Genomic DNA, 21,365 nt, shown 5'->3' with positions numbered 1-21,365 from the left:
ATGGATTCATTGATTCACTGAATGCAAGACTTTTAGGCCCAATTCAACCATTCAAGGTTGCAATTCCCACGTTCCCCCCACTGCCCTGAAATGACCTCCCTGTGGTCATCCTTTCAGCCTGTCCTACTGACTTAGTTGCTTTGGTCATCTGAAAGAAGAATTAGAATGAGAATCGGAATAGAGCTGGAAGGGAGGTCCTTTGGTCCAGGAGACGCTCTACCTGCCCTCAGGTGCTGTGGAAGATAAGCGAAGGGTTGTCTCTTGAAGCCCCGCCAGGCTGCCAACCTCCAATAGCTCTGAGCCTTCTTCTCCCCCTCCCCCTCTAGTGTCCGCAGGAAGAGGTGGCAGGTCCCAGGATCCCAGCTCAGATCCGGGTCCGGCTGTGGCTGGGGCTGGCTGTGGACGAGAAGGAGTTCAACCAGACGACCGAGGGGAGGCTCTCTGTCTTTGCTGAAACGGTGAGCCAGATCTGATCTTCTCTAATGGGGTTGGGACGAGGAAGTTCTCCACAACTGGATGGCTGGTAGTTTTGGGGGCACCTGCCATGCAAGGGGAGAGGAGTAGGCGCCCCTTTGCATTGGAACTTGAACTGGGCAGAGACCTTTCCATTCAGAAACTCAAAAGGGCTTGGATGTTCTTTCCTGATGCTCTGACCCTACTCCACTTCTTTTCTTCTTGTTTACACCATTCTGCTTCTAGCCCTGGAGAGAGAAACTACTGCTGCTACTACTACTACTTCTTCTTCTTCTTCTTCTTCTTCTTCTTCTTCTTCTTCTTCTTCTTCTTCTTCTTCTTCTTCTTCTTCTTCTTCTTCTTCTTCTTCTTCTTCTTCTTCTTCTTCTTCTCCTCCTCCTCCTCCTCCTCCTCCTCCTCCTCCTCCTCCTCCTCCTCCTCCTCCTCCTCCTCCTCCTCCTCCTCCTCCTCCTCCTCCTCCTCCTCCTCCTCCTCCTCCTCCTCCTCCTCCTAAGTATAAAGTTCTGGCTCTTCCTCTTCTGGTGGCCTCAATCATTGTTAATTAACTATTGTTCATTTGCCCATTGCACTGAATAGAATTCCACCCAGCAAAAATTTCCTTTTAGCTTGCACACTCGAAAAAGTTCATTGCTCTTCCTCTAAGGTCCTGTCAGGGGCAAGGAACCAAGAACAAGATAAGGATTTATTCAGAGTGCTTTCTTTACTGGCGCCTGCCTACGGACAGGGATCTTGCCAGACTAAAGCACAGTCTGCATAACTAGTAGATGTGCTGTGTAAAGGGAGTGGGGGGGACTCCAGGCTGATTTGCCTCTTAGCTCCTGGGGAAAAGCCCCTCCGTCCTGTGACTTTGGAGCAGAGGGGCTTTTGGGAGAGGGGCTTTGCCCATTTGCTCATTCCCGACTTCTCTCTTTCTCATCCTTTTGGGTCTTAGTATGAAAACCAAACGAAGCTGGCGCTGGTAGGGAACTGGGGCACAACGGGTCTCACCTACCCCAAGTACTCGGACATCACCGCCAAGATCAAGCTACCCAAGGACAGCTTCAAGCCTTCCACCGGCTGGGCCTGGGCTGGAGATTGGTTTGTCAGCCCCGAGAAGACGTGAGTGACGGACAGCAGGAGGTTGAAGTCTCCAGGGTCTCTTCCCTTTCCTTGGGGCCTCCTGGGTTAGGTCTTCCTAGCTCAGGAAAGTGGCATTCAGTCCTTTCCCCCCTCCCCCCAGATCACCCCATGGGCTGCCTTGATGCCTGGTCTCAGGCAGGAACCTGCTGGGCATTGGAAACATGGAGACCCAAAGGTGCTTTTCCAAAAGGCAACAGGATTTTCTGGGGGGTTTTTTTCCTTGAAAACATTTCACTTCGCATCCAAGAAGCTGCTTCGGTTCTGACTGACTGGTGGGGAATGGAAGGATTTATATTCTGTCCAGCCATCCAGTCGTTAGCCCTCTGAAGTTGGGTTGTTAGCTCCATGAGAGGAATTGAGGCCACTTGGGGGTTTATCCCTATCCTCAGAGTCCCCTGAATGTTACAGAAGGTGGGAAAGAGGAATCTGGATCAGAATCTGAATTCAGATTCAGATTTTGCTTTTGCTTTTGAGTGAAGAAGATGCAAAATCCATTTGAGAACTTTCAGAAGTCTTAAATTTTGTGTAGCTTTAGAGCCTCATCAATGGTTGCAACTCGACCAGTTACTTAAAGAGTTGCTATTTGCATCATCAAGGTTGTTATATCATCATCATCATCATCATCATCATCATCATCATCATCATCATCATCATTTGGAGAAGACCCATTTTCCAAGAACAAAGATGATGATGAAAGATGGGCCCACTCTGAATTTTCAGAAATATAAGGCACAGAAATACATTTTTTTTTGGGGGGGGGATACCCAATTTGTGCCCGAATTGTCTTCTGCCCTCTCCTGCCAACCCAAGGAAGACTGAGGGACCAAGGCGAGGGGTTAGGAGGGCTCCCGTTTATTAATGGTCTTTTTAGGGTGAGAGAAAAAGGTCAAAAGGAGTCAGGGTCATATGCCCCCTCCCTACCCAATTCAGGCTGCTGCATGACGTGGACGCAGGTCACATGAGCTTTGTGGAGGAAGTCTTTGAGAACCAAGTTCGGCTTCCAGGAGGCCAGTGGATCCATATGGCCGAAGCCTACACAGATGTGGTAAGTGAGGATTTGGTTTAATGGGGTGGGTGAGGGACTTTCCTTTGAATGGATCATGGGAGTTCCTTCTTCTCAGCTTTATTACGACTTAGATAGGAGAATATTTGTAACTCAGGGTTGAAATCAAGGGTCTTTGGTGCTCTCTGAGCTTGGTGGTTTTCTTGGAGACGTTTCATGACCAAGCTAGGGAACATCATCAGTGCTGGAAAGGAGAGGGATTTGTGGAGAGGAGGAGGAGAAGAGGGTGGAGCAGGAGGGGGAGGAGGAGGGGGGAAGAGGAGGAGGAGGACTGTAGGGTCCTTGGTGCTCTCTGAGCTTGGTGCTTTTCTTGCAGACATTTTGTTAGGATATGGTTTGAGCCTAACAAGTTGTCCAGGCAATATATGTGTATTGTAACTTTATTCTGTAAATGTATTATGTGACTTTAAAGGTTTTCTTGTTGAATCATTGTAATGCTGAGTCATGCTGTAATTAGATAATGACTGGTTGTGAGAGTATTTAAGCAAGGTATTGTAATGTATTCAGTTTGATGATGAAGCTGATATGATATGCTACCAGAGTATGATATGCTACCATTGAGAGGAGTTGCTATCTGCTAATCATCGTTTGATGGATCTGCTACCATCGTGGTTTGTGAACCAGAGTGAGTTTGTTATTCTAACCAACTACTGTTTGTGTGGTAAGAAGATTCTGTAACTACTGGACTGATTTAAATGGCAAAGACTTGGAATTTGTTTAAAGACTATGAGACTGTTTTTCTACTATAAAGTAAGCTTTTGATAAACCAGTTTGCACATCTCTAATTCATTGCTCTCAGCAACGTTTCCTTGTGCATTTACTCTGCTGGTTGGTAACACAACACCAATATCCTTAATACATTTCATTACCCAAACTACGTAATATTAGTGCTAGTGGCTAGTCTACTGGCTAGCTAATCTCTAAACTAGCTACTAGCACTGATGATATTACCTAGTTTGGTTAAAAAAAATGTCTGCAAGAAAACCACAAGCTCAGAAAACCCCAAGGAGCCCTCGTTCCTTCTGACTCGCATGAGAGGACCATCAGGTGGTCTTCATTGGATTCTCTTCTCTTTTTTCCAGAATGGGGAGAAGATTTTGCCCAAGGAAGAAATTGAGTGTCCTCTGGGGTGGAAGTGGGAAGATGTGGAGTGGGACACCGATCTCAACCGGGCGGTGGACGAGAAAGGTATTTGCTTTCTTTTGGGATGGATGGAAAAACAGTTGGGTTGAGGCAACGTTCCTGGCCAAGTTTTCCTTGTCTGTCCGGAGTGACCCTCAGGTTGCCCAGCAGGTAGAAAAGATCTTTGACCGTCTCTGGAGACTCTCAGTCATCCGGGTCACGTTTCTCCCAAAAGTGCTTTTCCAAAAGGCAACTGGACTTTCTTGGTGTTTTCTTTGAAGATCTTTCGCTTATCATCCAAGAAGCGTCTTCAACTCTGACTGGATGGTGGGGAATGGAGGATTTATATTCCTTGCAGAGCTGAAGAAGCTTTTTGGATGAGAACATCTAAGAAAACTAAGAAAGTTCAGTTGCCTCTTGAAAAAAGCACCTTCGGGACAACATCTTTGACGGTAAGTTTTTAAAGAAACAATTCTCTTTTTTAAAAAAAGACAGCAGACAAATAGAAAATAGACAATAATGGAAAGAGAACTCAAAAGCTCTGGAGGATTTAGAGCAACCCCCCACTTTTGTCTGGACAAACACATTCTTGCTTCTTGAACAAGGAAATGAGATGATAAGGAATCTCCTGACATTCCTTCGTATTATTTCCTTCTCTCTCTTTGAAGTAGATCTAGCATGATGGGCTGTAGCCGGATTTATTACTAAAACTAGAGGAAGGGATACTTGGAGGCTACTGGGCAATTCCTTGCTGTTTGGGGTTAAAAAACGGTCAGCAAGGACTTTCTTCCTTGACGTGTCCATCAAGGTCCCAAGATCTGGATTTTTTTTTTTTTAATTTGATTTATATGCCGCCCTTCTCCGGAGACTCAGGGCGGCTTACAATGTGCTCAGCAATAGCCTTCATCCTTTTGTATATTTATACAAAGTCAGCTTATTGCCCCCACAAACTGGGTCCTCATTTCATCTGCCTTAGAAAGGATGGAAGGCTGAGTCAACCTTGAGCCTTGGCGAGATTCAAACCTGCAGTAATTGCAGGCAGCTGGTCTTAATAACCAGCTTAATAACAGGGTGCCTTAGACCACTGTACTACCAAGGCTCTTGGCATGTCAGGTTTCAACAGACCTGCTGGACTTCCAGTTTCAGGATTCCAGTTTCAGGATTCCTCAGCCCTGTCCATGGAAAGGAGTAGAAGTTCAACAGATGTTCCCCCTTGGTTAAATACAAAAGGGTTAGACCCGTGTTTCTCAACCTTGGTAGCTTGAAGATGGTTGGACTTCTGGGGGATTCTGGGAGTTGAAGTCCACCCATCTTCAAGCTTCCAAGGTTGAGAAACACTGGGTTAGACCATTCTGTTTAACATCCCAAGCTTTTCTGTCTCTTCTCCCAGGCTGGGAATATGGCATCACCATCCCTCCAGACAACAAACCAAAGTCTTGGGTGCCAGCAGAGAAGATGTATCACACTAACCGGCGTAGACGTTGGGTGAGGCTCCGCAGAAGAGACCTTGCTCAAATGGAAGCGTTGAAAAAGGTAGGCACAAAGGCACATGAAGCAAACATTGACAAGAGCCATGTCTCATCATCTCCATGCAATCTACAGAATAACAGAGAGGGATGGGACCCTGGAGATCTTCTAGTCTAACCCCCTGCTTAAGCAGGAGACCCTCTACCATGCCAGACAAATGGTTGTCCAGTCTCTTCTTAAAAGCCTCCAGTGATGGAGCAGCCACAACTTCTGGAGGCAGGCTGTTCCACGGGTTAATTGTCCTTGCTGTCAGGAAATTTCTCCTTAGTTCTAGGTTGCTTCTCTCCTTGATGTCTCAAGTATTGGAAGAGTGCAATATCTAATGGCAAAAGCCTTTCCACTAATTCATTGTTTTCAATAATTGTGAGATGTGCTAAATCTATGATTGGAGTGTAGACAACATACATGGACTATATGAATGGAGTGAAGTTGTGAACGATGCCTCTCTCTCTCTCTCTCTCTCCTCCCTCCCTCCCTCCCTCCCTCCCTCTCTTCTTCCCTCCCTCTCTTCTTCCCTCCCTCCCTCCCTCCCTCTCACTCATCTTATTTCTTATTTCTAGAATAAGAGCTTGGAAGGAGGTTTTTTTTAAGTTCTGAGTTTTCTAAATATCTTCAGGAGGTATCATTTCTGGCCCATCCCTGTTCAGATTTTTTTCTTCTTCTTCTTGTTTCCTTGACAAAAAAGCTTTGGGGTTGTTTGGTTGGGTTAAGTTCTTCCCCATCTGGGTCACTCACATGACGCAGGAGCCATTGGTCAACTTGTCCTCCAAAGTTGTGTCTCCCTCAGAAAGTTTTGGGTTGTCCTCCTGACCGCTTTGCTTGTTATTGCCCGGCCGTACTGAATTTTGTGTGTGTTCAGCTCTCGTGGTCGGAGTGTCCTCGTAGATAAATACTTGGCTTTATAGCTTACTGATGTTTTTATGCACCAAAGCTGAAAGGTTCCTTCTGTTGGAGATGAGGCCAAAGGATTTACAACTCCAAATTAAAGTAAAAGGATTAAAATTCCATTTTGCTTTTTAAACAGAGGGAAACCATTGGTAGGCTTCTGGCTTTGCAAGGTTCAAAATGTTGAATAAACATTTCGAGGGGAATCAAATTTTCGGTGCGTGTGTGCACAATTATACCACACAACCCTTTTAGAGGTAAAGCCGCATTCCTGCACAATTGTGTAGCTATGGGGATGGGAAAGTCTCCCTGGAGTCAAAGGTAGCATGGACACCCTACAGTGGGTTTGAAAAATGGAATCTGGAGACTTCTGTGTCTTCTCCATTGCAGCCTTCTGCTTGGAGTTGTGTGTCCTCACTGTAAGGATGAAGCACACACTATCTTTTGCTCTTCTTCCATGGTGATCTTTGTGTTCTTTGCATTGTTTCTGAGGTTTGATTGGCGTAGAAAAAGAATCAAAGGAACACAGAACTGTGGGCTCCTTCGTGGTTTCTGAGCTGGGGGGTTTTCTTACAGACATTTTCATTGCCTTCATAGGGAACAGAATCAGTGCTAGAAGGGGAGGAGGAAGAGGAGGAGGAGGAGGACAGCTGTGGGGTCACTGGTGATCTCTGAACTTGATTCTTTCTTGCAGACCTTTCATTACCCAGCTAAGTAACATCATCAGTGCTAGAATAGAGTAGAGTAGAGTAGAGTAGAGTAGAGTAGAGTAGAGTAGAGTAGAGTAGAGTAGAGTAGAATAGAATAGAATAGAATAGAATAGAATAGAATAGAATAGAATAGAATAATACATTCATCAAGAATAGAAGAGAGTGATGTTTGCAGAAAGGAGGAGGAAGAGGAGGAGGACTGTGGGCTCCCTGGTGCTCTCTGAGTTTGGTTGTTTTCTTGCAGATGTCTCATCCCCTGACTAGGTAGCATCATCAGTGCTAGAAGGGAGTGAGATTTGCTCTCTCTTTAGATACAAGTGGCTTGCTCTGCCAGTGTTGATGGGAATTTTCAACACCCAGATAAGCACAGATTAACACCAGCATTAATACCAGCCAACAATCAAGTAATAAACAATACCCCACTCAAGGAACTACCAACTCAGACAAACAATGACACAGTAATTCACAGTCTCATGAAGGAACTTGGTATACCGCAGTGTGCTACCGGCAGTGTTTCTGCTCTCCTCTAGGTGTCACCCTTGCACAACAGATGCCTCAAATAATCTGGAGGAGTTCTTGGCAGTTTGCATCTGCCCTTCTTGAGCTTTGAATGCTAGAAGTGGTAGAGGTGGAGATGCAGTGAGGGTCGCCCTTGTGGAAAGCAGTTTCCTTTTCCAGCAACCCAACAATATAGCAATTCTCAGCTAGCTTCCTCTGGGAGAACCTCCCTCACGATCCTGTGGTGGAACCTCACTCAAGGTCGTGACTTCTGTTTCCTCCCGAAGAGGTTAGAACAAGCTGTCCCTGAAGATGGACAGAGCGGCTTTGCCAGCTCCTTTGATCGGCCACAGTCGGTCATCACATCCAGCTTGGAGGACAATACGGTGGTCCCAGAATCAAGCAAGATGTGACTCATGTTGACTTGAGGCCAGAAGCTCTCCAGATTTGTGTTCCGTGTGGAGGTCCACGGACTGACACTGTTAAAAGCGAAGCCGGATGAAATGAGCAGATTGCACAAAGCCTCTGCTTGGTTTACATTCATTTGTTGTTCCTTGAGGAAGCGGTGAGTTGCGTCCTTCCTGTAAGCTGTTCGGACTGCATTTGTCTGGGGTTGGCTAAAGCCAGAGGCCCGTTGATATGGGCGATTCTGGAGGAGTTGGCTGGAGACCCTGCCGGACTAGTGACCCAAGAGAAGCTTGTCTTGTCGGGGCTCAGGTCAACTTGAGCAGAAAGCTTTCCGTCTAGGTGGGCTGCCTGTATTTCTATACACCAGGCTGTGGGGTCCTTGAGGCTCCCTGAGCTTGGTGAACTGATGAGGTTACCTAGTTGGGTGATGAAACAAGCAAACAATCAACTCAGAGATCACCAAGGACCCCACATACTACTTCTTCTCCTTCTCCTTCTCTTTCTCTTTCTCCTCTCAAACACCATCTCCCCTCCTCGTCTTCGCCATCATCATCTCCCTTCCTTCTCCTTCTCCTTCTCCTTCTCCTTCTCCTCCTCTCAAACACCATCTCCCTTCTCGTCTTCTCCATCACAATCTCCCTTCCTCCTCCTCCTCCTCCTCCTCCTCCTCCTCCTCCTCCTCCTCCTCCTCCTCCTCCTCCTCCTCCTCCTCCTCCTCCTCCTCCTCCTGCCTCCCTTCTCTTGATAAACCCTATTCCCTTCTAGCATTGATGATGTCACATAGTTTGGTAATGAAACAAGGGAACCACCAAGTTCAAAGACCATCAAGGACTCACAGTCATTCTCCTCCTCCTCCTCCTCCTCCTCCTCCTCCTCCTCCTCCTCCTCCTCCTCCTCCTCCTCCTCCTCCTCCTCCTCCTCCTCCTCCTCCTCCTCCCTTCTAACCCTAAAGATGTTACCTAGCTGGGTCATGAAACGTCTGCAAAAATACAACCCAACTCAGAGAGCACCAAGCAGCCCTCATTTCAACCCTGGGCTACAAATATTCTTTTACATCATTATAGACCAGGCTGGCTCTCCAAGGAGACCATCAAGAGGTCCCTGCTAGGCATCCCCAATGCCCACACTTTATTTAAAGGGAAATGGGCTGTTTTCTTTTCTTGAGAATGTCTGCTGTTTATTTCCCTGTGGTTGATGTGGGATTATTCCCATGGGATGGTGCCCTGGGTTGGGAGCTTAGCTGTTGCTGCATGTATCAAAAATGCTAGAATGTGGACAAAGAACTTTCCACATGCCCATAGTGGAAAACAGAGGAAATGTTTCACATGCTTGTCCTAGGATTAAAGAAGTTATCCATGTAGCCGGCCAAAACTCTGGATTTCAACAAATGTTTAAAACATAACGATGAGTCGGTTGCCTTAAAAATAGAGCAGCCTATAAACAGGCAGATGCACATGGAGTTCCTAAGGAATGAGACCGGTGCCAAGATAGCATCAGGGATGAGGGGAATGTCGGGAATGTCAGATTCCATAAAATAATAAAATAAAAATAAAATAATAAATCTAATTTCAAGACTGAAAGCATTTTGCTCACATGCTCTAATTGTGGCTTAAATCTGTGTTGTTTTTCTCCCATGTTCCCTTCCTCCGATCTCCAAGCCAGAGTCCAAGATGCCTTTGGTGGCCCTGGGGTCACGGTTTTCTTCCTTGACCTAAGATGGGTTGGGCTGAGGATGCAGTCAGGAACCTCCTCTTGGGGGGAATGTCTCTGGGGGTCACGGTTGTCCCAAAGGGGCTTTTTCAAAAGGCAACTCTGGACTTTGTTTTTCCCTTGAAAAAGTTTCGCTTCTCATCCAAGAAGCTTCTTCAGTTCAGAGGAGAAGGAAAAACCCCCAGAAAGTCCAGTTGCCTTCTGGAAAAAGCACCTTTGGGATAACCTGCATGACGGACAATCATTTTAAGAGCCGAGGTGGCGCAGTGGTTAGGGTGCAGTACTGCAGCTACTTCAGCTGACTGCTAGTTCAGCGGATCAAATCTCACCGGCTCAAGGTTGACTCAGCCTTCCATCCTTCCGAGGTGGGTAAATTGAGGACCCAGATTGTTAGGGGGCAATACGCTATTTAGTATACTGTCTTTGGTGTAAGCCGCCCAGAGTCCTCAGAGAGTGGGCGGCATAGAAATATGACTAATAAAATATTTATTTATTTATTTATTTATTTATTTATTTATTTATTTATTTATTTATTTATTTATTTATTTATTTTCAATTTATATACCGCCCTTCTCCCTGAGGACTCAGGGCGGTGCACAGCCAGAATTAAAAACATGAAATACAAATATTAAAAACAATTAAAATATATATAAATTTGGCCCAAAAATTTAAAAAAACCACAAACCAATTAAACATTTAAAAAAATTAAAAAATTTCTTCCTAAATAAATAAAAAATAAATAAATCTCCATAAATGAGAGTGAGGGCAATTAACCCGTGGAACTGCCTGCCTCCAGAGGTTGTGGGTGCTCCATCCCTGGAGGTTTTTAAGAAAAAAAATTGGACTAGAGTTTGTCTGGAATGATACTGACCAGAGGTTCTCAACCTGTGATCAGCAGACTCCTGGGGAGATGCCTTGAGGTTGTCCCAGGGCTCCACAAAAGCTTGAAGAAATGTTATGATTTCAATCTTGAGTTAGATCTTGGGGATCCGTGACCACAAAAGGTATCTAAAGGGTGTGTGTGATGAAGAAAAGGTTGAGAACCACAGATCCCGCCTGAGCAAGGGGTTGGACTAGAAGACCTCCAAGGTCCTGTCTATCTTTCTCTGTTCTGTAAAAGTTTGGGAGAGAAGGACCAGGGGAGACGTCATAGCAGGGGTCCAATATTTGAGGGGTTGCCACAGAGAAGAGGGGGTCAAGCTATTCTCCAAAGCCCCAGAAGGCAGGAGAAGAAGCAACGGATGGGAACTAATCAAGGGGAGAAGCAACCTGGAATTAAGGAGAAATTTTCTGACAATGAGAACAATGGGGGCACTTCCCCTCTGGAACCAGCTGCCCCCAGAGATAAGGAGAATCCAAGACCTCGGTGCCTTCCGCCGTGCCCTTAAAACTTTCTTTTTCCAGCAAGCCGGGCTGGCCTAACACTCTTTAAAATGTTTTACTTGTTTTGTTACTGCTTTTAATTATGGGGCCAAATATTTATATATCTTTTTAATTGTATTTTAATGTTTGTAGTTTATGTTTTTACTTTGGCTGTACACCGCCCTGAGTCCTTAGGGAGAAGGGCGGTATATAAATTTGATATAAAATAAAATAAAATGAACCCATGGAACAGCTTGCCACCAGAAGTTGTGGGTCCTCCAACACTGGAGGTTTTTAAGAAGAGGTTGGGCAGCCATTTGTTCTGAAATGGTCGAGGGTCTCCTGCTTAAGTAGGGGGCTGGACTAGAAGACCTCCAAAGTCCCTTCCAGCTCTGTTCTGCTATTAAGCCTTCTCCACTAGCAGATGTCTTGGTTACCTGTCACTGAAAGAAAATCCTCTTCCCTCCAGTATAAACAGGAGGAGTTGGAAGGGGAAGGCTGGGAATACGCCTCGCTCTTCGGCTGGACCTTCCACATGAAATACCGCAAAACGGATTCCTTTCGCCGTCGGCGCTGGAGGCGTCGCATGGAGCCCCTGGAGCACACGGGCCCAGCTGCCGCCTTTGCCTTGGAAGGCGCCTTGGTAGGTCCTGCCTCTTGCTCCTCTCCCGGCCCTCCTTCCTTTCCCCCAAGTACAGCTGGTCCTCAGCTTACGACCACAATGGAGCCCAAGTTTACCGTCGCTAAGCGAGGCAGTTGTTCAGTGAGTTTTGCCACATTTTATGACCTTTCTTGCCACAGTTGTTAAGTGAATCACTGCAGTCATGGAGTTACAAACACGGTTACTGCAACTATTTCTTTGAAATGGTATAGGGCAGTGATGGCTAACCTTTTTGCCGTCGCGTGCCAAAAGCAGGGGGAGTGTGTGTGGGGGGGTCACGTGCGTGCATGCCCACACCCATAATTCAATGCCCCCTACCCCCCAGTGCATGCGCACGCACCCCCTGCTTTTGGCACGTGAAAAGTGGGCCCGATAGGCCCGTTTTCCACCCTCTCCAGGCTCCAGAGGCTTTCTTGGAGTCTGGGGAGGGCGAAAACGGCCTTCCCCACCCCCATGAGGCTCTCCAGAGGCTGGAAACGGCCCGCTTCCTGATTTCTGGTGGGCCCAGAAGGCCTGAAAATCAACTGGTTGGCATGCACGTGCACACTGAAGCTGAGCTAGGGCAACGCTCACGTGCCCACAGATATGGCACCGTGTGCCACTTGTGGCACATGTGCCATAGGTTCACCGTCATGGGTATAGGAGTTCCTGCCTGAGAAGGGGGTTGGACTAGAAGACCTCCAAGGTCCCTTCCATCTCTGTAATTCTATATCCTGGCTATTAAGGGAATCTGGTTTTCCCCCTTTGAAACTGACATTTGACTTGTCAGAAGGTCGCAAAAGGGGATCACCTGACCCGGGAAGGCTGCGACCGTCATAAATATGAAGCAGTTGCCAAACGCCTGAATGTTTTATCCCATGACAAACGGGTGTGTGTGTGTGGCAACCGCTGTAAGTGTGAAAAATGGTCCCAAGTCACTTTTTCCAGCGCTGTTGTATCTTTGAATGGTCGCTAAGGGAATCGTGTGAAATCAAGGACTCTCTGATGGGGGAGCTGTGGAGTTGACCAGCGCATGGAGGAGACGACGGTTCTTCGGACCAGCAGAAATGGGAAACCCTCTTGTTATCCCGGACACCCGAAGCCCTGGCCCTCATCCCCTTCGCCTGACACAAATTGGCACCATTTCTGAGAATACGGAGAAAATTCAGGTTCCTGAAGGGTTTGGCAACCTTGGCAAATTTAAGCCTTGGGGACCCGAGCTCCCCGAATTCCTCGGCCAACCCTCTTACTTTGTAAACCAGAGCTTATGGCTTCGTGTGGGATGTAAATCCTGCCGGCTTTGATGGCTCATGTCAATCAGGGTAACCCAGACCCAGCTCAAGGCTTCAGACCCAGTTGGCCTTGGGTGATGTGACGCTCCATGGCAGGCATCTCCAACTCTTCACACTTGTGGACTTCAATGGATGTCCCACAGAGAAGAGGAGGGGGTCCACCTATTCTCCAAAGCCCCTGAAGGCAGGACAAGACGCGAAGGATGGAAACTAAGTACGGAGAGAAGCAACCAGGAGCTAAGGAGAAATTTCCTGACTTTCAGAAACAATTAACCGGTGGAACAACCTGCCACCAGAAATTGTGGGTGCTTCACGACTGGAGGTTTAGAAGAAGAAATTGAAGAAGTCATTTGTCTGGAATGGAATAGGATCTCCTGCCTGAGCGGGGGGTTGGACTAGAAGACCTCCAAGGCCCCTTCCCTCATTCTGTTACTCTGACGTATTGCCCTCAGCCTGTTTCAGATGGTCTCATTCCAACTACTTGCCAGCCTTGTTTCCTTTCTTATGTGGCTGCATTCAAGCCTATGCTGGGAGGAGGGGGATGAACAGGGCCCCCTCCCCAACCCTCCCCCATTCCCCCATTTATTTTCTTAACTAATATCCTGGTTTTTTTTTTTGAAGACATTGGATTTCATAATCTTCGGGCTCCAGCACAAAGACTTCATTATATCTTTCTCCTGCCTCCGAATTTTCTTTTATGCTACAATTTGTCGTCTGCTCCTCCTCCTCCCCTGCCCAGCAATTTGGACTAGGTTTTAAAACAAAGTTAATATATAACATTGAGTCATGTGGTTTTCTTAAAAAGGAAAGAAAACAAGAAGGAGACCTCTCTATTTTCTTACTCACCTTGAGAGGCTGCCAGGCTTCTTTCTGCGCTTCAGCATCTCGTCTCGTCTCTCTGGGGCTGACTGGCACTTCAACTTCAAGGCCTTTTCAGGACACACACCCCCCACTCTCCCCCTCCCCCAAAATCCCTGGCACTGTCAGAGGATCTGGCTGTGGGCAAGGTCTGGCCCCAATCCTAACCACGAGATGCTCCTGTGAGGTGGTCAGAGGTTTTGCTTTTAATGACTTCTTCAGACCCTGGAAACCAACAAAGGGGAATATCTGCAGCTCAGGATGGAAATGAGGGAGCCGACACTGATGACGTAACCTGGTTACGTCATGAAACGTCTGCAAGAAAACCACCAAGATCAGAGAGCGCCAAGGGCCCCTCAATTCCTCTTTGCAAACCCTTCAAGGACGGAAGGTGTAACCTAGTTTGGTTAGGAAACCAGGCTCAGACAGCACCAGGGACCCCACAGTCCTCCCCCTCCTTCTTCTCCCCCTCCTTTCTGAAAACCCCCCTCCCTTCTTGCACTGATGATGTTACCTAGTTTGGTTAGGAAACAACCAAGCTCCGAGAGCACCAAGAACTCCTCTTCCTGGATGGAAACGAATCAAGGAGAGAAGCAATCTGGAATTAAGGAGAAACTTCCTGACAATTAGGACAATTAACCAGTGGAACAGCCTGCCACCAGAAGTTGTGGGTGCTCCATCACTGGACTCTGAAGTGGTAGAAGGTCCATTTATAAACATTCACCCCCCCCCCAAAAAAAACATTCCTTACTGGCAGGACTGCAGCCCCCATCAATTACCACATAAAGGTAGTCCTGGGTTTACCACCACAGTTCAGTTACTGTTACTCGCTTTACAACGGTGGGAAAAAATGGGGCAAAACTCACTTAACCAATGTTTCGCTTAGCAATAGAAATTTTGGGCCAGGTTGTGATCACCTATTGAAGACTAACTGTACAAATTCCAAAAAAAATATATTGACAACCAAAAAGCAAACAAATAGAGATAAAATATTTAAAAAACAGTGTGCATTGAAAATCTCTCTTTCTGCAGAAAAGTGAGTATGTGTGTGTGTGTGTCTGTGTCTGTGTCTGTGTGTGTGCGTGCGTGGAGGGGGGGGTCAGCATGCCCTCCCCATGGCAAAATGAAACCGACTTCTCCTTTAGGGTGGAGTGACAGACGACAAGAGCGATGATGGGAAATCAGTGTCGACTCTCAACTTCGGAGTGAACCGACCGACCATTTCATGCATCTTTGACTGTAAGTCTCCCCTGGGGGGAGAAAGAGGGAATCCGGGGGTCAGAGGGGCACGGACTCGGAGGCAGGGATGCTGAAAACGTTCCAAGCCACGCTAAGCAGTCTTCCCATACTTGAGGGGCTGTCACAGAGAGGGTGTGTGGGGGGGGTGTTCACACTATTCTCCAAAGCTCCAAAATGCAAGACGAGAAACAACGGATGGAAAGTAATCAAGGAGAGAAGCAACCTGGAATTAAGGAGGAATTTCCTGACAGTCACAACGATTAATCAGGGGAAGAACCTGCCTCCAGAAATTGTGGATGCTCCAACGCTGGGAGTTTTTAAGAACAGATCAGACAGCCATTTGTCTGAAATGGTTTAGGGCAGGAGTGTCAAACTCAAAGACCCGGGGGCCGGATCCTGCATGCAGGCTACTTAGATCTGGCCCGCAGGGCCACCCTGGAAACAGCAAAGGACCGGCCTGCAGTGCTTCTGCCAGTGAAAATGGGCTCCAGAGCTCCGTTTTGGGCTGCCATGGCCTCCTGCAACCCTCACGCGGCTCTCCCGAACTCCGTTTTCACTGGCAGAGGGTTGCAGGAGGCCGTGGCAGCCCAAAACGGAGCTTGGAGGGCCGTTTTTGCTGGCAGAGCCCTCGGTCCACCACAAGCGCCCCCGACACAAGTGACATCGAGCTGGCCATGCCCACCCCAGCCCCCCAAGGTCAAACACAACCCTAATGCGACCCTCAATGAAATAAAGTTTGACACCCCTGGTTTAGGGTTTCCTGCTTGAGCAGGGGGTTGGACTAGAAGACCTCCAAGGTCCCTTCCAGCTGAGTTTTCCTATTCCTATTCCTATTCCTATTCTATTCTATTCTATTCTATTCTATTCTATTCTATTCTATTCTATTCTATTCTATTCTATTCTATTCTATTCTATTCTATTCTATTCTAGTCACATTGTGGGGAAAGTTTTATTTCATTATTTTTGATCTGCCTTAGAATTGGAACATGCAGAGATATTGAAAGAACACTGAAACTATAAAATAGTAATAGCAACAACATACATTGATAAGGGACACATGGGGCTCTCCAAACGTGGCAACTTTAAGACTTGTGGACTTCAAGTCCCAGAATTCCCCAGCCAGCATCCCCCAATATGCATAGCTGGCTGAGGAATTCGGGGACTTGAAGTCCAGAAGTTTAAAAGTTGCCAAATTTGGAGACTCCTGCTCTAGACCCTTCCTTTTGAAGCAAGATGTTCCGTTCAATATTGTAGCTTTTGATGTGTTGTTGTGTTTCTCTCCTTAAAGATGGAAATCGCTACCATCTACGTTGCTACATCTACCAGGCAAGGGACCTGCTGGCCATGGATAAGGACAGTTTTTCAGGTAAGATGTTACCTAGTTGAGCCCTGGTGGCGCAGCAGACTAAAGCACTGTTATTAACATCAGCTACCTGCAATTACTGTAAGTTCGAATCTCGCCAAGGCTCAAGGTTGACTCAGCCTTCCATCCTTTCAAAGGTAGGTAAAATGAGGACCCAGATTGTGGGGGCAATAAGATGACTTTGTATAAAATATATAAAAGGATGAAGGCTATTGCTTAACGCATTGTAAGCCGCCCTGAGTCTCCGGAGAAGGGCGGCATATAAATAAATAAATAAAAAAACATCAGCAAGAAAACCACCAAGCTTAGAGAAGACCAAGGACCCTACAGTCCTCCTCCTCCTCCTCCCTTTTAGCACAGATGATGTTACCTAGTTGGGTCATGAAATGTCTGCAAGAAAACCACCAAGCTCATTTCAACCCTGAGCTACAAATCTTCTCCTTCGTCAGATCTAATTTGGAAAATCTTCCCAAACACTTGAGTGGAACCAGAGACTTTCAAGATGACTTATCTAGTTGAGGTGAAAAGGCCATTATTCCTTTTTCAACAATTTTGACCTAATCCCTCTTTTCCACTGGAACATGCAACTCTGTGGGGGGGCTGGTGCAGGGCATGTATGCCAGCCATTCGCCCCCAACCTTTGCCCTTCCAGAATGGACCCACAGATGTTCCTTCCTCTTGTTCTGAGGTGGCTTTGATGGAGAAAGCTATTCTGTCCACGGTTCCTAAAGAGGGACCAAGCGATCACCACCTACACCAAATCTGCTCTTTTCCACCCAGAAAATCTCTTCTTTCTCCTGCATGTGTGTGTGTGTGTGTGTGTGTGTGTGTTTTTGAGCATGTTTGTTGCCTTGAACTCAAAGTCTCTCTCCAAAAGGATGACCTCATCCTGCCTGATTGGCTGGACCGAGTGGGAGTAACTTTCTTTGCATGGATGGCAGCCAATGACAACAGCCGGCCCAGATGCAGACAAGATGGAATTGTGATTTGCTGTTGGTGGAACAAAGCATAAAGGAGCCCTTTTCAGGGTCATAAAAATGAAACCTGGTATGGATGCAAAGCGGAGACAAAGGCGTCTTTTGAAAGGGTTTCGTAAATTGGGTGGACGGCAGCACCGTCGGTCTCCCTCTGACCCAGGACGGAAGAAAGCACATTCAGACATAGCTAAGATGCCTCTTTCCATCAGAACAGACCACGTGAAGGCTTAGTACTGCTCTACAAAGCCTTAGTAAGGCCACACCTGGAATACTTGCATCCGGTTTTGGTCACCACGTTACAAAAAAGAGGCTGAGACTTTGGAAAAAGGGCAGAGAAGAGAAACTAGGATGATTAAAGTCCTGGAGACTAAAACATACGAAGAATGGTGGCAGGATTTGGGTTTGGCCAGTCTAGAGGAAAGAAGGACTAGGGAGTGACACGATAGCAGCCTTCCAGTATTATGGGGGCTGCCACAAAGAAGAGGGGTCAATTTATTTTCCAAAGCAGGACAAGAAACCATGGATGGAAACTCATCAAGGAGAGGAGCAACCTGGAATTAAGGAGAAACTTCCTGACAGTCAGAACAAATAACCAGTGGAACTGCTTGCCTCTAGAAATTGGGTGTGCTCCATCACTGGAGGTTTTCAAGAAGAGACTGGACAGCCACCTGTCTGGAATGGCAGAGGGTGTCCTGCTTGAGCTGGACTAGAAGACCTCCAAGGTCCCTTCCAGCTCTATTCTGATTGGGACTGATCACATCGGTCTCGGTGGTTCAAAGCCTGCATTAGGAGGGAAGGCCCACAAAGTCAGTTGTGGGGGCTGGGGGTGGGCAGAAGAGCCACATTCAGGGCCCAGCATTAAAGAACGGGCAGCCTTCTGGCTTCTCCCAGCCTCAAGAGCAAGAGGAGGGTTTTAAAAGCCCTTGAGATGAGATCTGGAGGCGACATCTAGAACATAAAATAACAGGCTTGGAAGACACCTTGGAAGGAGATCCTATACTGCTCTGGACTTCCTTTTGGCTTGATGGATGGATACATCTGGTCATAGAAAGAATAACAGAACAACAGAATTGGAAGGGACCTTGGGAGGTCTTCTAGTCCAACCCCTGCTCAAGCAGGAGACCCTCTGCCATTTCAGACAAAGAGTTGTCCAATCTTTTCTTAAAAACCTCCATTGATGGAGCACCCACAACTTCTGGTGGCAATCTGGGGTGGTCCACAGATTAATTGTTCTAGCTATTAGGAAGTTTCTCCTTAATTCCAGGTTGCTTCTCTCCTTGATTAGATTCCATCCATTATTTCTTGTCCTGCTTTGGAAAATAAATTGACCCCTCTTCTTTGTGGCAGTCTCTTAGTTATTGGAAGACTGCTATCATGTCACCTCTAGTCCTTCTTTTCACTAGAGTAGGCATAGCCAATTCCTGCAACCGTTCTTCATATCAGAGATGGGCAGGAAGCCTTCTGGCTTCTCCCAGCCTCAGAAGGAGGTTTTAAAACCGTTTGAGATTAGATCTGGAGGAGAAGCAAGGTCTCCATTGGGCTCCTTGGTTGCCAAGTCCACAAATTCATAATGATTGATTCATTTTTGAAGATGGTATTGACTGAAGAAGCAGGAGTGATTGTATTGCTATCAGCAAGAATGGTAAGATATCCTTTGAAGGTGGCTTCCTCCAAGAGAATGAGAAAACCTGAGATCTACATTCATTTATTCTCAGAGGGTTCCTAAAACTCAGGTGTTGTTTTTAATTTATAGCTGTCTCAAGAATGCCACCTCGTTCTATGTGCACCATCTCTGAATTTCTCCTGTTAAAGTCAAAATGTGGCATCATTCCTTGGTGATGATAATATGACTAGGAATAGCCCAAAGGTGATTTTCCAAAAGACAAATGCATTTTCTTGCTTCTATTCTTTGAAAATGTTTCACTTCTCATCCAAGAAGCTTCTTCAGTGAAGAACTCAAGAAGCTTCTTGAATGAGAAGCGAAATGTTTTCAAGAAAAAAAACGTAAGAAAATCCAGTTGCCTTCTGGGACAATCCTGACCTGGATGGCGGAGAGTCTCCATAGGACGTCACTAGGAATATGGGTGAGTGGAAGTGGGTCATGGCTCACCAAGAAGGCAACAGGGGTGATGATGTAGCTTGGGATTCAAGAGGAGCAGACAAGGCGCAGGATTATGGGGCCGAAGGTGGTGGAGATGGAGGCAAGGAAAGGCATGTAGAAATGTTGCTTCAACAGTGGTTCAAAGCTTCTTTCAAAGCTAGGCAAGTCTTCTGCCAACTTCTTGGACAATGCTTGGAGTCTTATCTTGTCAGAAGGTCACAAAAGATGCTACATGTGAGTCAGCCCTCCAGCATCTGAATTTTGATCATGTGACCACAAGGATGCTGGAACAGTTTTGATTGTGAAGACAATCAAAAGTCTGTTTTTTCAGTGCTGTCGTAACTTTGAATGGTCACTAAATGAACTCTTGTAAGTTGAATGTCTATGGAGCTTCTCAGTCATCCAGGTCATGTTTGTCCCAAAGGTGCTTTTTCAAGAGGCAGCTGGACTTTCTGGGTTTTCTTTGAAGATGTTTCGCTTCTCCTCCAAGAAGCATCTTCAGCTCTGACAGGATGGTGGGAATGGAAGGAACTGAAGAAGCTTCTTGGAGGAGAAGCGAAACGTCTTCAAAGTCCAGCTGCCTCTTGAAAAAAGCACCTTTGGGGCAGTCTTGTAAGTTGAGGACCGTCTGTCCATACTAAAAGCTCAGGGCTCTTTCTCTGATGCAGATATCTCTCAGTCGTGTTCCTGGGCACCACGGAAGATGGACCATCCCATCATCTCCTTCTCTTGTCCTTCACAGATCCTTACGCCATCGTCTCCTTCCTGCACCAGAGCCAAAAGACGGTGGTAGCAAAGAATACGCTAAACCCCACCTGGGACCAAACGTTGATCTTCTACGAGATTGAGATCTTCGGGGCTCCCCAAAGTATTGCTGAATCCCCTCCCAACATTGTGATTGAAATCTACGACCACGACACTTACGTAAGTGTGCAAAGGGCAAGAAGCACCTGGGCGAGCAGGAGACTCTCCGTTCAGTCTTTTTCAGGACAGAGATTGCGGGCGGGCATTAAGAAGACATTAATGATATCACAACCTACAGGTAGTTTCTTGCAGACTTCTCATGACCCAGCTAGGTAATGGCATCAATCATAACAGCCTTCTAATACGTCTTCTAGCATTGATGATGTTACCTACTTGGATCATGAAATGTTTTCAAGAAAACCACAAGCCCATAGAGCACCAAGGACCCCACAATCCTCCTCCTCCTCCTCCCCTCCGCAAACCCCACTCCCTTCTAGCACTGATAATGTTACCTACTTGGACCATGAAATGTTTGCAAGAAAACCACCAAGCTCAGAGAGTAACAAGGACCCCACAGTTCAACCCTAAACTGCAAAATTTTTCTTCTACCATATGACTGCATGGAAATACTAAAATTAGCAGCCACATTTCTTTCTTTCTTTCTTTCTTTCTTTCTTTCTTTCTTTCTTTCTTTCTTTCTTTCTTTCTTTCTTTCTTTCTTTCTTTCTTTCTTTCTCTCTCTCTCTCTCTCTCTCTCTCTCTCTCTCTCTCTCCCTTCCTTCCTTCCTTCCTTCCTTCCTTCCTTTTTCTCTTTCTCTTTCTCCCTCCCTTCCTCCCTTTATTAATGTTTACTGCCACCATTTCATAATTCTAGGCAGGTCTGGGAGGCTTACAATGTAATAAAAACATATAGATGTAAAAACAATTGCAAATATATATAAAAAACCCAGATTAAAATGACAGAGGATTAAGAACAATCTCAAAATCCCCCCTCTCCCTCCCTCCCTCCCTCTGACCAGGGTGCGGATGAATTCCTGGGCCGCAGCGTTTGCAAGCCGACCCTCGACCACACGCCAAGATTGTCCTGGTATCCCATCGTGAAGGGCGGCCGGACGGCGGGGGAGCTGCTGGCCGCCTTTGAGCTGATCCAGAGAGAGAAGGTGAGTTGGGGGCCTGGGGAGGGGGTCTCCTGGGGGAAGCAAGCAGGGGAGCAGGAGACCTGAAGGCTGAAGGGGGGTCAGATGCAGCTCAGCCAAGGAGGGATTCTGCTTCC

At 46.7% G+C, this 21,365-nt stretch overlaps 1 protein-coding gene across 10 annotated transcripts in view; it reads left to right on the top strand.

The window, feature by feature from the left end:
- The window catches only part of DYSF (dysferlin), a 124,840-nt gene that overhangs the window by 53,218 nt on the left and 50,257 nt on the right, over positions 1–21,365 (top strand). For all 10 annotated transcript variants that reach the window (XM_087874428.1, XM_087874423.1, XM_087874421.1 and 7 more), the window contains 10 exons: positions 327–458; positions 1,406–1,572; positions 2,524–2,638; positions 3,739–3,844; positions 5,169–5,311; positions 11,348–11,521; positions 14,814–14,907; positions 16,196–16,273; positions 20,091–20,272; positions 21,112–21,252. In XM_087874428.1, coding sequence (XP_087730554.1) covers positions 327–458; positions 1,406–1,572; positions 2,524–2,638; positions 3,739–3,844; positions 5,169–5,311; positions 11,348–11,521; positions 14,814–14,907; positions 16,196–16,273; positions 20,091–20,272; positions 21,112–21,252 — 1,332 coding nt within the window. The remainder of the gene's footprint in view (positions 1–326; positions 459–1,405; positions 1,573–2,523; positions 2,639–3,738; positions 3,845–5,168; positions 5,312–11,347; positions 11,522–14,813; positions 14,908–16,195; positions 16,274–20,090; positions 20,273–21,111; positions 21,253–21,365) is intronic.

Source organism: Pantherophis guttatus, chromosome 8, assembly GCF_059756535.1.
Source record: "Pantherophis guttatus breed Tessera chromosome 8, ASM5975653v1, whole genome shotgun sequence".
NCBI classification, from domain to species: Eukaryota; Metazoa; Chordata; class Lepidosauria; order Squamata; family Colubridae; genus Pantherophis; species Pantherophis guttatus.
The sequence above is the reverse complement of the archived record's forward strand: the minus strand, read 5'-3'. Positions and strand labels throughout refer to the sequence as shown.